Below are 15,752 nucleotides of genomic sequence, written 5' to 3' on the forward strand. Positions count from 1 at the left end.
AAATAGTTGTCGGCTAGTCATGTGATCCCAAGATGGCCACCACCACAAGGGTGGACCACCCTTACGAAAAATAAAACAGCTTTTAGCTTCCTGCAAGGACTTGACTCTCCATCCATCACATGTGGGTTTACATAATCATACATTTGCAAAACTATTATACATTTTCTAGATGTAACATTTTTGTGTGCATTCTTATCTGATATTTGCATATCAAACCGTGAGAAGTTTTTGTAACTTCGTTCATGACCTTATTCATCACAAAACCAGAATGACAATAATGTCATTCCAACCCTGCCATGATGATAAAAAAAGCAAGAGCCAAATTCTGCTCATTCCACTCTGAAGTATAACAAGATTTCGAGATAATTTAAACAACATCCCGAACTGCCAAAAGAAACCAGAGCAAGAGGTGCAAACGTGTGAATGATCCCACACAGAACCGATCCAACTTTATGGGTTCTAAACCAGCAGATTACACACTCGAGAAAGTACAAAGAGAATGCCAGCAAGTATTTGACACAAAGCAGCCTCACATTGGTGAAGCAGTCTCAGTGTTGAGATTCCTCACATGGCTGACGCATTCTGGAATCTGGTTTGGTGGGGATCGGTTTCCCGCTCTAATTTCCACCTAATTACACTTACAGAATAATTATAGCCTTCCACGGTCATTTCAAGCATTATATTTCTCTTAAACAGGACAGAATGTGGTGTAAAATGAACTTAATGAGGTGTGGAGAATAGAAATGTCATGTTTAACAGAACATTTAGATGTTTTTACATGTTCTGAATGAAATGTGAACTGTGTTTACCTGTGCAAAACCCAGCGACATCATGCTAAGGTGTTGTAGGTGGATCTCAAAGCAATGATATTTGGTTGCCAGTGCATTCTAGGTGATTTTAAATGTGGCTATGTAATTGCTAGGGTGTTTGGAGTTGCTAGAGGGTTCTGGATGATTGCTTACTGACAACATACCATCAGATTTCTGCGATATTCTGTTCCTTAGATATGGCTCAATTCTTCCCGCTTTATCCACCAGGTGAGAACGGTAAGTCAGATTTCACAGTTATGCCACAAAAAAAAAAAAGAACAAGACTTTGCAGCATCATGTCGCACAACATTTAATAGAATCTTTTTGTCAATTTTGTACAAAATGGAAACAATAGTGCATTACAAACCAAAGAAGTTCCAGATAAGGCTATGGCTCGCACACAGTTCAAACGGAGAGTAAACCTTCTGCTTGTTAACATTCCCAATACTCTAACTGATGCAATTCTGTACATGACTGCAAGCAACTTGACACATAACCACATGGCGAAATAAAATACTGTTGAAATTCCATGTCCACGTGCATAGCATGGATATGCGTCACTCAAGGATGGGAAATTCGATGACGCCCAACCCTGGAGACAAATCAGAAGTATTCTAAGACCACAACCCACATCGTTCAGCTACCATTGACCCACATGAAAACACTTTCGTAACTACATTGTAACAGCTAAATCGGAAATTTAAGTTATGTCAGATTCATGAAGACAGCAGGTTCATTTTGTTGGCAAAAAAAAAACCCTGAGTGATGCTACACTGGACAACGCCTGGAGTTCATATCATGGGGAGTGTCCAAAAACCTGCTATGTTGCAAAAATGGCAATGGCTGCATATGGACTTTAAGAATTCAAAACACACGTGGCATCTTTGCTAGACCCTCTTACAGAGCTCTAGGCAAACATTTTGAATATAGAAACTAAAAGAAAAACATACGTCTTCATACTTTATCCATGTTGCGGGTTCAATTATGGAGTGCGAAATCACACGACTTATGAATGAGAATACTGAGGTCATCCCTGTAAAAGTAAACTGTAGAGAAATAAACAAACAAACAAACATGCATTTCCTAAACAGCGTTTGGTTTCCTATTGCATTAGTGTGGCAAGTCCATGAGGAAATCAGGCCTGCGTCCAAATCGTCGTATTGTCTGACAGACAGCCGAGTTGTGCTGTGGCTGTCTGTTCACCAGTCTTACTGCTGTTTGCACTCTGCAGGAGGAGGGTCTTTCTGTAGGAACAAGAAGACAGATAAAAGATAGAAGGAGAATTATGAGTATTATTTCAGGCACTGGGGAAGTAATGATTTGCCTAATGATGGTTTGATTCATAACATGCTTTGTTTGGTAAAAGTGAAGTGTGTGATTTCTGCGCCAATAGTTGCATCAAACATAATAGCAAAACTATTGTTTTCGAACAGGTTTTGGCACCGCCCTCATCTGCCATTGGTCGGAAAGATGGTCCGTCCCAAAATCACACTATAGAGTGCATTAATGCTGCTCACTTTTTCAGCACCGCTGGTTCTAGAAGGATTTTTTTCCCATTCATTCATTCATTCTTTTTTTTTTTTTTTTTTTTTTTGTTAAAGCATCATAAGCCAACCAACCAGCTACAAACTGCTTCAAACTTTTATTTGAAGCAAAAAAGCATTTTAAAATTGGACAAAAAGACAAAGGTACAAGACTGTGTATTTAATGAGTTTAATGAGGGAAAGAACTACAATCCCATGAAGCACTGTGAATGACAATCAAAATAAAAATGGAGAAATATATAACTATGCATTTAAAGTTGTTGATTGTATACTGTATATAGAAACAATATATTTTACATTTATTACAAAATATGCATATACATATTTTAATATTTTTGTGTCTTGTTGAGCATGGTGAGATGGACTCCATTAAGTCATTTGCAGTGCTTCATGGGAGTGGGTGGAGCTCAGTGCATTTTTGGCGGAATTTGCTCATTGTGAGTCTCTGGTTGGTTGAATTTTATGTACAGCATCATGGGTAATGTTTTTCACCAAGAACTCGGTTGTTAAACACTATTATTTAAAACATGAGATGAAATAATGTAAACCGATGGCTTCAACAAAAACATATGCCATTGATTAACAACCTAAGAGCAGTAGGTCTGTCTTAAATGTTTATCGGTTTTTGGTAAAAAAAAATTCCCATGGCATTTTTACTTCCAAAACCCAACTACTGCACACTATTAATCCAGAAATTGATATGTCAGACCACTTAGTAAGTATTTTAATGTTAAAATAATTACACACTTCACCTTTAAGGTTAATTTAGTGAGCGTAAATTGAGAAGTTTAGTCTTAAATGTCATTTTCACACTTTCGTTTGTTTGTTCAATTCAAATTCGACTGTTGCGTCCTCCTGCTTTCACACTATTATCAAAAAAACCTGACATGTCAACATTAAAAATATGAAAAAAAAAGTCTATGTTTCACTGTAATTGCATTCATTTCCCAATTCAGATCTCCAGAGGTTTTTGGCCCCACCCTCATCTGTCATCGTTCGGAAAGTTAGTCCTGCCCCAAAATCACAATATTACGTTAGAAGCCATGTAGATGATAGTATCGTATATTGACTATATCGCCTGCGGCTGATGCCTTTGACAATAGTAAGATGATTATTATTATCATCATTATAATTATCAGGTTAGTAATACTATTTAATTAATACTAGGGCTTATTTGTTCCATCATATTTCTTTTTCTGTGTTTTTACAGTGTTGCAAGTTATAACCAATCACACACGATTCCACTGAGTTTATGAATACGGTGTCCAATCAGGATGCGTTCCGGTTGAGTCATCGCTTAAACCATAGATATGCATACGTAGATGCCTCATTAGCAACTGTTTCTATGGGCCGCTATTTGGTGTTAAAGCGACAGCAGCCTATAGACGCACTACCTGTCATTAATGTTAATCAAAGAACAAAAGAAAATCATTCACCGATCTTGAGTGAGTATATTTAATAACTTTAATTCATCTATATTTTATTTGCAATATTTTTCAAATTTTAATTACAATTTCTGTACCTGAAAATTGGTTCAGTTGTATTTAATTTATGCTATTAATGGATTTGTTTGTTCCTATTTTATTACTGACTGTTTATTTGTCTTTAACACTTTAATATTTTACATTTATATTAATCTAGTTGTTTTTGCTGTGCTTTTTTTTTAAAGCATAGGCAAAATTCCTCTTGCAGTGTTCTGTAGGCTGCTGATTTTTGCTCATGTTATTCAACTGCAACAGAATGCTTTGTAAAAAGAAACATCATAAATGTTTGACATCTAAATATTTTTTATCTTATTGGAATCGAAACTAGGAATCGATAAAATTCAAACGATACCCAACCCTAATATTCAGAGATGCCACAATCCTTATGGTTCCGCCCCTCTCTCGCATTCTCACCAGTGAAAGGTTATCCTGTTTCTTCAGGAATTTAAATCTCAGCTGTTTTTACAACCATTGGCTGGGCAGGATTGTGTCATCTTCAAAAATTCCTTGATTATTATGGTGAATGACGTCAAGTAGGTCAATGTAAGATGGCAGATGCGTCTACGGGCTTGGAGCTGTCGAATGAGGCATATACCTATACATAACTATGGCTGAAATAATTAAATAAATTAGCATGATAATATCATGCATCAGCAATCTCACAGGCTGACGAAAAGATGACATAATTATGGGGCATATCGCCCAACACTAGTATTGAGCATCAACACTTTCTTTGAGCAAAAACAATTTCTTCGCATTTCTAACGTTTAGTTGTCGGGTATTGTTGTTGTTTGATGATGATAAATACACACTACAACATGTCGAGAATCAACAAAACCTGACATGACATGAATGTTAGAAATGCGAAAAAAAAAAAGTGTTTATTTCACTTCAATTACTTTTATTTGTATTACTATTTTTGATCGCAAATTATACGTAATTAATAGTTACAGTTAAGTTAAACTTAAAGTTGCATCCTCCAAGCTGATTTATTTTCAGTTGTTTTACGTTGTTTCAAACTGTGATATGTTCGCAAAATACCATCAATGTGACTAGCATCTATTTGCGAACAAAAAAATGTTAATTATACGTAATTAATAATAGATATGTAGTTATGCAGCTATGGACTGCAATGCGGTTCACATGAACCAAAATCTGCCATTTTCAAGCAAAACTTAACAGCACACAAACCCTTTCATGTGAAAGTGACATAAGAGTGAAAGCAGAGGAGAAACACTATAACAATGAAGGGAAGATGGCTTAAAAGATAGATGGGAAATAGTGCCACATCCCTTCAGGTGTCTCTTACCTAGAAATGCATGAAGTGAGAAATGAATTATGCCTGTAAAGGGGAAGTGGGGGGACAAACACACAGTTTTACACATCAGGCATGCAACGGATCATGAAGCATCATACAAGTTAATGCTTTCAATCCAGACCACCTCAATCAAACCAAGATCAGCAATAAGAATCTATTCAATGCAGTGATTCAGAAACAACTATGTTTGGAATACAATGCAACTACTACATTGGAGTATGCAGTATGTAGGCTACACAGTGCACAGCACACAATATGTGCAGTATAAAACTGAGCACAGTGGGAATATTGTATCCCACTATGCAATGCACTCAAATTTCTGCCAAATGCCAATAGTTGATACATATTTACATGAAATTGTATATAAAATGCACAGTAACCAGTAAGTCGACATTCTATGTCTGTTGCTGAAAATTTTATACATTATCATTTAAATACAGTATATATAAAAATAGAAAGCAGCATACAGTATCTACTAGTATGCCAGTATTCCATTTCAAACACAGTCTAAAATTTGTTATAGAATGTTGCAAATTTATGATACATTTGATTAAAATTGATTCAATTATTTTAATAATCTATTAAGAAACAATAAAAAAATAACATGCTGCTTTATGTAACCAACTAAAATCTAAATGCTCAAAATGCTCAAACTAATCAATAGCGCAAAAAAATAATAATAAAAAAAAAAATTATATTTGATAATGCATGATAGGAAACCAGGTGAATTAAATGCTCACCGTGGGATCAAATTCTCCCTCATCCTCTTCTTCACCTTCCTCATCCAGGTCCTGAATGACACACAATAATTTGCTGTTATACTACAACTGCCCATATATTTGGACTATTATTAAATGATAAATGTGTCTATTAAAGGATCCTCACCTCCTCCTCCTCTCCTTCTTCAAGATCCTCCTCTTCAAACTGCAAAACAGCGTGGCATTACATGCATATTCAAAAATAAGTGTTATATTTTATTTTACAGAGGGTCTGGGTGATGCATTCAATATTTACAATATTATTTTGTTTCCATTATAAAATTAAAACACATTGCACATAGATTTTAATGCACTTTTTTGTGCATTATTTGTGATTCAAAACGATGAAAATCTACTAAAAAGCGACCAGTTCAAGGACCCAAGCCTAAAGTAAAAAAAAAAAAAAAAGCCAATTACACATTAATTACAATTAAGCCAATGTAAAGCAAACAAAACGATGAAAATCTACTAAAAAGCGACCAGTTCAAGGACCCAAGCCTAAAGTCATAATAAGTCAATCCCAGATTTCCTTGTGATAGTAATAGTAAAAAGAGCCGGCGTACACTCTCGTCGTCCTCTAAGGCCTCTCCTGTGAAATAAAGCACAGCTCTGGGAATGACCCGCTCTCGGAAGAAGTGTCCGATCTCAAAATCTGTAGCTAAAGTGAGGTCCAAATCTTCATCCTGGACACAAACACACACACAATGAGCATTAAAGTAAATTACTGCATTAAAAACTTGAATGGGTCCTTTATAATTACAGAACTGAAAATAGCATCTTTGGATGTCATACTTATGCAACACTTTGACAGTTTAGAGATGTTATCATGCGCCAACTGAAAAATCATTGTACAATGACTGTGCTTGTGTTTTTTTAAGCAGCCACGTTACTATATGACGAGCAGAAGCGTTACTGACGCGGAAACTCTTTAGATGTTTCTTGTTGGTGACGTGATTTCTAAACTTGCAGAGGAGGACTGGGCTACAGTATGTGTTTGTGTAGGCAGCTAAAAGACGTGTGCTGCATTTAGCCATTATTCAGTGGTTTACAAACACAACAAAACACTGAGAGCGCAGGACGTCTCACTCACCATTCCATCAGGCGACGCTAGAAAAGAAAAGAGAAGAAAACTGTATTAATTCTGGCACAACACAAGTTTTATTTACATAAGCCTGAATCCCAAAATAACATATTCCGTGTAGACGCAAATGTAGCCTATTGAGATCATTTATTTTCTACAATTAATTACATTTTCAACTGAATTCTCATTACCTTAATATATCCTGATTTTTTTCTAATTTTGCAATAATTATTAATATTATGTAATATATTAATATTAATTTTGCAAGAATTTTTTTTTTTTTTTTTTCAAATACATTGTTGTTTTGAACTTTCTATTCATCAAAGAGTCCTGAATTTTTTTTTTTTTTTTTTCATGGTTTCCACAAAAATCTTAATTTCAACTGTGATAATAATAAGCAATTTTAGCATTGTGGTAAAAAAAAAAAATAATTTGTCATTAAAATTAGGTTGTAATGCAAAATATTCATTTACTTTCTATTTAAGAAACATAGTGTAATATGACCCAGCCTTGTTCCTGACAGCTTTTGTGAGATTCAAACATGCAAACGCAAGTCGTTTTTTTTTTTTTAAAGGAGCTGATCAAAGTCTGGCTTGAAGGAGACGTCTCTTCAGAGTCTTTTCGGAAATCCATCAAGCCCTGAAAGCATTACATCATTCAGTTAAAGCTTAACTGCTGTTGTTTCAGTGAAAGTGGCACACCTCAGACGGGAATGTTTTGCAAATCACCTCAGTAACAGATGAATTACACACATCCGGCGACACAGTCATTGACGATAAGAGCGTCTCTTTCCCACAGTCCGTGTTCAGGACGGGCGGCATTCTTTACCTGCCGCCCCATCAGAGGGGTTGACGGGAAATATAGTGCTTAAAATGCGAAGCATTCAATGCTCAGCATTTTTTAAAAAGGGTGAATGAAGTGAAGGAAAAGCAACAGTGTCAAATTCAACTAAATATAAAATAATCGTCACTGTGACACAATGTTGTTTTATTATTATGTTGTCCTTAACTGGTCACATAATAGATGGTTCAATAACTATTAATTCAGTCATATTCAGGTGTATTTTTGTCCAGACCACTGCTGAAGATGCACACAGATGCTGTCGTTACATTGGATTTCCATTTGTTTGCCAATTAAAATCTGTAGAATTATTAGATTCAAATGATTACACTTTTCTCTATCCAAATGTTTCCAATAAGACAGAGATTTGAACGGAGCTCAATGGGAGATTCAGTTATCGAGCGCCTTCTGGACGACGACAGTTTGTATTACATACAGAATAGTTATGAGGAAGAAGGATTTGCCACCCAGTGGATGTTTGGTCCATTTATACAGACAAAAATAATTGTGTGATGCCCCCTGCTGTCCAGAAGACACTGAAAAGTACATTTGCACACAAATATACTAGAATTAATCACACATTAGAGACACAGAGGACTTTAAGTTTTTTTTATGTTGATATTAACCACCAACTATTTGGCCAAACCAGCAAACCTATTCAGGAACTAACTGACATAGCACATAATAACAAAAGCCTTTTCATGGATCTCAAAGCATTTGAAAACTAACTCAATTCTCTAAATCCCAAGATTTCAGTCTAATTAAATCATACAAAGAAGATCTCATTACTCAGTCTGGGTCACATTACATAATAGAAAATGATGAGACTTGTTTAGGTTTATTTCACTAACTGAGATGAGGCTTAGTCTTTTCTTGTGCTGTTAACGTGATTCTCTGTTCTTCAGCCTTGGAAACCACATTTTCTCTTACCTTTAACCGGACTGAAGAAGTTGAAGAATGAATCCTGAGGAACCTCTTTAGTGACGGTCCGAACCGTGCCTCTGCCTTTGTGCTTCTGCTTCTTCTTAACAATTCTGACTGTCACGTCTTTGCCTTTTTGCCAGTCAATCTTACAACTAAAAAACAATGGCAAATGCACCAATTAGAAACACTGGTAATCCAGATTCATGTGAGAACTGAATCAAATGTGAACGCAGAGTGTCATCCTCTCATCATAAAAAGCCAGACAAACTTAGGTGGCATGGTAAAATCATCTGTTAGTAAAAATGGTGACAAACTTAGGTGCCATTTAAATTAATTTTGAGTTTTTTAATTTTTTTGAAGAGTTAAATTTTTTAAAAAATTAAATAAATAAATAAATACACTACTGGTCTAAGTTTTGCAATAATTATTAAGATTTTTAATGTTTTTGAAGGAAGCCTCTTTGTGTTCACCAATGCTAAAAATTTATTCGATAAAAAAATACAGTAAAAAGCAGTAATCTTTATCCAAAAAAAAAAAAAAACCTAATTTATATATTATATATATATATATATATATATATATATATATATATATGCTATATATATATATATATATATATATATATATATAAAACAATTTAAAATAACTGTTTTCTATTTGAATATATGTTGAAGTGTAATTTATTTCTGTGATACAAAGCTGAATTTTCAGCAGCAGTCTTCAGTCACATGATCCTTCAGAAATCATTCTGATACGCTGATTGCTACTCAATTATCTATTATTATGTGCTCAATTATTAATAATAGTTATTATTAAGATTTTGCTGCTTAATATATTAATCAATCCTCGTAAGGCTGCGGTTCTCTCGGTTGGTTGTGCATCTTTTTCTTCCACACTTTTTCCTTCCACTCAACTTTCTGTTAACATGCTTGGATACAGCACTCTGTGAACAGCCAGCTTCTTTGGCAATGAATGTTTGTGGCTTACCCTCCTTGTGAAGGGTGTCAATGATTGTCTTCTGGACAACTGTCAGATCAGCAGTCTTCCCCATGATTGTGTAGCCTAGTGAACCAAACTGAGAGACCATTTTGAAGGCTCAGGAAACCTTTGCAGGTGTTTTGAGTTGATTAGCTGATTGGCATGTCACCATATTCTGATTTGTTTGAGATAGTGAATTGGTGGGTTTTTGTTTAAATGTGAGCCAAAATCATCACAATTAAAAGAACCAAAGACTTAAACTACTTCAGTCTGTGTGCATTGAATTTATTTAATACACGAGTTTCACAATTTGAGTTGAATTACTGAAATAAATGAACTTTTCGACGACATTCTAATTTATTGAGATGCACCTGTATATTCAAATTGAAGACACTTAATTGAAACTATAGTTTTTACTCTATTTTGATCCAATAAATGCTGCCTTGTTGCACATAAGAGGCTTCTTTCAAAAACATTAAAATATTTTAATTATTCAAACCTTTTCACCGCTCTATATACTGAAATACTTTTGGTTAGGATTTATATTAGCGAGCACCATGGGCCTTTTCTCCATCTTACCCTTCACAGTCTATGATCTCCGGCCCCTCGAATGAGAATGGATCTTCTGCGTCCGGCTCTGATTTCATCTTGTAGACTTTAGTGAGGACCGTGTTACTGAAGTAGCTATTTTGCTCGAAGTGGAACTCTAATGTGAAACTCTGTTGTGACAAACAATTGAACATTACTAAATATGAAACCTGTATCTATTTGCTCCAAAAATGTTATAAGTAAACAGAAGCATGTTTAGCTGTTTGACAAACCATCGGCTGGCCAGGCTCTGAAAACTTCACAGTGATGTCCTGCAGGTGTTTCAGGATCGGCTCATCATGCTCCTACAGGAAACAAAAAGATCTGAGAATGGTTTATCTTAGGCAGCATGGATTCAACTTCATGTTTTCGGCACTGATTTTAGGGGCAATCATTCTGTGAAATGGATTTATAAGTTAAGAGAATCCACAGAAAAATCAACTGATGAACTCTGAAGATGCAGACTCTGTACAGTCCTGCCGATCACTAACATATACAAAAGACATTTCAAGAAAACTATACATTATTAAATGACATGTGATCCTGCGTGCACCAATACAAACTCACATATCCTAAACCACAGCGAATTCAATGTTAATCACTGTAACTATTCACTGTTGATTTATTATTTTACCAAATTATTGTTAAATTCTATTTAATATTCCAATTATACTCCAAATTATGGGTCATTATTATTATTATTAAATGAATAATAATAATAATAATAATAATAATAATAATAATAATAATAATTGTTACTATTATTATTATTATTGCCCAGCGTTTCATGCTGTGCATAACAGCACTAAATCAAAGTAAATTAACTGTGCTGCAAGGGTTTATTTTGCTTTATTTCACCAAATTACTGTTCAATTCTATTTAAAACTGTAATTAAAAACCAAATTATCCAATATTTTCACACCCTTCCACCATAATTAAACTCAACTCAGAAAACCTGAGAAACACAGAAAATGACCCCAAATCTAGAAAAGGTCTTTTTTTTTTTTGTGATGATATTAAGGAGAATTAATGCCAGCATTCACCTGCAGCATTTCTGCCAGCATATCCACACGTTTGAAGATGGTGAGCCAGAACTCCGGGACTCCTTTCGGATCATCGGCGCCGGCTGAATCCGCCTGCTTCTCCTCCAGAGCAGCTTTTTTCTGCAAATCTTCCTGTGGGTCAAAATCATTTTGTTAAATAGACCATTATCATCCTCAAGCTGGACATTCAATAACTCAGGGCTTCCATAGAAAGGCATGAAATGCTTGAAAATTTGAATATGCAATAGATATGATGTTTTTTCAGTTTTCTCACAAGCATCCACTTACAGCAAGCTCCTCTTCCTCCCTGTCACTTTGCCATTCGCATTCCTCATCCGTGGGTTCAATGGCGCCGGCCACAATGTCCCGTCTCTGAACAAAGCAGCATTGTGTTATGTGACATCATCATTTCATTTGCATGACATCATTTCAAGGGCAGGACACTCATAGCATTCATTTCGTAAACAAGTGTGTAACACAAAACCAAAGCAATTAATTCCGTTGGTTTTGAAACGATCTCTGTAACAGGAAGGCTGGATTCCCTTTATATGCATTGTGGGTAACAGCTGAACTGGTAGCTTGTCTCCAGACAAGGAAATGGCTAGGCTTGAATGAGAGCAGTTGGCCATTCGTTCTGCTGGATTTACTTTAGCACTCATATTGTTAACGTACAGGCAACGGTAGTACCTGAAGGTCAACTTTCGTGCTGGGGAAAGCGTTCAGGGTTTGCGAGGGGTTAAATACTTCAGTGAACCAGCTCCCACCTAACTTTGGTACACAGAGCGTGTTCAACAGAGAGTCATTTGCATACCTTGTCAAAGATGGGCTGGTAGAGGCCAGCATACTTCCTCTCGAGCTCGTGGACTTCTTCATAGAACTTGGCCTCTATGTTGGCGCTCTGGAGCTGGAGCCTCTTCAGGGCATAAACTCTTCTCTTTACGATCTTAGGCAGGAGCTGGAAATTCGCTGTTCTAGATAGACAAAAGTCAGACAAAGTTTTACAACAGACTTTTACAAGCTTGAGAAACTTCACAGATGTTTACGAAACACATTAAAGAAAAATTGCAGGTGTTTACTAAAACAAGTCACAGAACTTAACAGATGAAACTCAAGTTTACAGATGCTTACAAAACAAACGTTTGCTAAAGTTTACATTTATTTAACTTTATAGATGTTTACTAAAACAAGTCACAGAACAGATGAAACTCATGTTTTGTAAACACCTGTAAAGTAGGGCTGGGCGATAAAATGATAACGGTAATTAGTGTGAAGTGCTTCAATTCAGCGAATAACAGAAATGATTTGCTGATTTAACTAGTTTAAAGCCAGATGAAACAGTGCTGACAAACAGCAGAAACATTGTGCACAACGATACAATCAGAAGCTTTTCAATCGCCATCATTTACCATGGATTTACTGTAGTAACACCATGGTATTGTGGCTGAAATATGGGATATCCATATTGGACTTTATAATATATTAATGTAGACGTGTATTAAAGGAGTAATGGAATAATGAGTTTTTTTTTTTTGTGATTAAGCTTAAGATCAAGCGTTTGTGCATTTACACTAGATTTATTTAGACTATTCTTTTCCATAAAAATATGTAGAAACCATATAAATACATTTTTACCATGCCAATGAGGTTTTAACTGTGGTTATAATTATCTAAATGTAAGCCACTATGGAAGAGCAATGGTTAATTTGAATAAAACTCAAACAATCAGAATAATTAAATTCCACCACAAAAAAATGAGGTTGTAACAATTTCTACAGATATTACTGCTTTTGATAATGAACACAAATCTGCATCCTAACTCAAGCTACTTCTACTGTCAACTCAAGCTACTGTCAAAGTGGAGCTTTAAGAGACCAAAAAAATTTAATAATATTATTAATATTGCGGCCTGCACTGCAAACTGTGCTGAATATACATGTCAATGTCAGACAACACAACCCTGTTTCATGATTTGACACAATATCACTCATTATAACATGCAGAAACTAAGAAATTTATTTTTCTACTAAGATATGTATGGTGTTAAGGAAAAAAATGACTGGAAGAGTGTAAAAAAGTATTCGTCATTTTCTGACCATAGTAGTTTACAACCACAATTATCTGTTTTTTCCTACTTTCAATTAGGAGCAAAAATCTGCCTTTAAACTTGAAAGAAATAAAGATTTTAAAATGATCGTGATAATTATCAATATTGAGTGATATGAAACATTGATTTTTTTTTTTTTTTTGGCCATATCGCCCAGCCTTACTTTAAAGTACAACAGATGAGTCTTGAGTTTTATCTGTTAAGTTTTGTACATTTTTAAGTAAATGACTAAAGTTTTGTAAACTTGTTTCATAAAGATCAGTCAAATTTAGCAACCTTAAGTTTATGACATTTTACAGATGTTTGTTAAATTTGACAGATGTTCATGAAACAAGTTTATGAAAGTTTACAGACAAAGTAACAGAACAGATGAAAAGCACTATAAAACTTTTTTAGATATTTATAAAACATTAATATGCTAAATTTTACTGATGTCTATGAAACAATTTTATTAAACTTTACAGATGTTTACTAAAACAAGTTTTTAGATATTTATAAAACATTAATATGCTAAATTTTACTGATGTCTATGAAACAATTTTATTAAACTTTACAGATGTTTACTAAAACAAGACTTTGCTAAATCTGACAGATGGTTATGAAACACGTTTACTTTACAGACATTTACTAAAGCAACATGGTACAAAACTTAACTGAAAAAGCATTATAACACTTTACAGATGTATACAAACCCCAAGTTTAGTAAACTTTACAAATGTTTATGAAGAACAAGATTCGAAACTTCCCAGAAATTGTACAAAGCTTTACAGATGTGAAGTCTGTGATTTTCTTAATCATACTGGTTTTATAAAGTCATGCATATAAAACTGTGTCGTACCTTTCTACTTGTAAAAATCCCTCTGGTTTGTCGGACTGAGGAGGTTTATTTCCTCCTTTGCCTGGGGTCAAAAATAAAGCAATTACATCTTAAAGTCTCAATGTCATTTTAAGCAAATGTATTTCACCAAAAGTGTGTTTATATATTCACAGCTGTCATAGAGATAGATGTATAATTTCTGGTTATTACTGCTAAAACATTATTATTATTATTATTATTATTATTTTGAAAGATAAAAATAAAGTACCACAAAATAATGGAGCTCTTTAGAACACTAACATAATTATATTCAATGTATATCACAATATATGTACGTAAATAGTAAATACAGTAAATAAATAACACAAAAACATACCTTTGGCTTCACTCTTTTCATTTTTTCTGTCCATTTCTACACCTCAGCTATTTTGCAAAGAAAAAAAAAATAGGATAAGTAAATGTCATGCTCAAATTAAAATGCGTCATACAGTGCCTTCTCCTGTTCGTTAAATTGTAATCACAAACAATTAATGTATTAATTTAACAGGTTCTTTCTGTATTCATAAGAAGTCAAAGTATGACTGACACCAGCATGGCTTTAAGTACTTAATGATGATACTCATGTGTGGTTTGCAAAACAAATGGAGCTGTCAATCATAGCTTTTAATCATCTGACACTAAGTGTGCATCACAGCATCATAAAGCTTATGAATTATTGAGTGATTTAATAACCCCTTTTATGTCTCTTTTCCATTTCCCATTAATTAGTGAAACTTCTATTATGACATTGTGTTATTTTATGTAAGATTAACTACCTTTTTGGTACATTGATGTGGTTTTTAATAAATACAAGCTCAAGGGAATTATTTTACTAGTCTTATTGCTGTCATGCATGTGTCCAAGGCTGTTAAATGTCCCATCATGCACATGTGCAGCATATGTATCTGTCAACACCTTAACTACTACAGCTCTTAACCTTACAACACACTGCGATTAAGTCATCAAAGCCTTTTAAAACCACATATGTCATTTCCAGACCACGACATATGAGCAACCAGCTTCAATCTCAACAATAAAACAAGGTTTTCTTTGACTTACCCCCACGTTACGCTCCAGACCGTCCGCACGCTTCTATCAGACGGAGAAGTGCGATGGCATGTCGCATCATCCTCAACTCTCATTGGACGACTGGCTGTCACGGGTCACGTGGACTGGCCAATCAGAGTCGCGCCTCTGTATCGTGAAACGTCATTGGTAGCGACATTGTTGCGCTGCGTACTGTGTAGCGCACTCGTATCGAAGAGTACATTATAACTACAGATTGTTTAAATGGGAGGCCGTTCTCAAATTAAGTTAATAAACGTTTCAATTATAAACTCTTACGCTTTAATTGAATGATTTATACTTGTAAAAATGCTAAAACGATGATTCTGCTGTTAGTTAGTGTGCTGAATCCCTCTTTAA

General features: G+C 34.8%; 1 protein-coding gene across 2 annotated transcripts; it reads right to left on the bottom strand.

Annotated features, from left to right (window-relative positions):
• Positions 1–1,103: 1,103 nt before the first annotated feature.
• Positions 1,104–15,533, bottom strand: LOC109051141 (nucleosome assembly protein 1-like 4). 2 transcript variants are annotated; one of them, XM_042715694.1, is made up of 15 exons: positions 15,387–15,532; positions 14,665–14,711; positions 14,310–14,370; positions 12,179–12,338; positions 11,656–11,739; positions 11,368–11,499; positions 10,558–10,629; positions 10,316–10,455; positions 8,765–8,910; positions 7,004–7,020; positions 6,477–6,596; positions 6,041–6,079; positions 5,896–5,946; positions 5,147–5,179; positions 1,104–2,053 (listed from the first exon to the last, which is right to left on the bottom strand). In XM_042715694.1, the coding sequence occupies exons 2-14, from the start codon at positions 14,696–14,698 to the stop codon at positions 5,174–5,176; spliced, it is 1,062 nt and encodes a 353-aa protein (XP_042571628.1). In that variant the 5' UTR covers positions 14,699–14,711; positions 15,387–15,532; the 3' UTR covers positions 1,104–2,053; positions 5,147–5,173. The 2 variants fall into 2 exon arrangements, with proteins under 2 accessions (XP_042571628.1, XP_042571627.1); XM_042715693.1 differs by lacking the exon at positions 5,147–5,179 and having other exon boundaries at positions 15,387–15,533.
• Between the last annotated feature and the right edge of the window lie 219 nt (positions 15,534–15,752).

Source organism: Cyprinus carpio, chromosome A25 (assembly GCF_018340385.1).
Source record: "Cyprinus carpio isolate SPL01 chromosome A25, ASM1834038v1, whole genome shotgun sequence".
NCBI lineage: Eukaryota > Metazoa > Chordata > Actinopteri > Cypriniformes > Cyprinidae > Cyprinus > Cyprinus carpio.

Excerpts from the sequence above, each read along its gene's own strand:
- LOC109051141 (XM_042715693.1), bottom strand. The coding sequence starts at position 14,698 with ATGGACAGAAAAAATGAAAAGAGTGAAGCCAAAG. Across the intron at positions 12,339-14,309 it reads GGATTTTTACAAGTAGAAAG|AACAGCGAATTTCCAGCTCC; the intron begins GTACGACACAGT and ends TTGTCTATCTAG. Across the intron at positions 11,740-12,178 it reads ACCAGCCCATCTTTGACAAG|AGACGGGACATTGTGGCCGG; the intron begins GTATGCAAATGA and ends TGCTTTGTTCAG.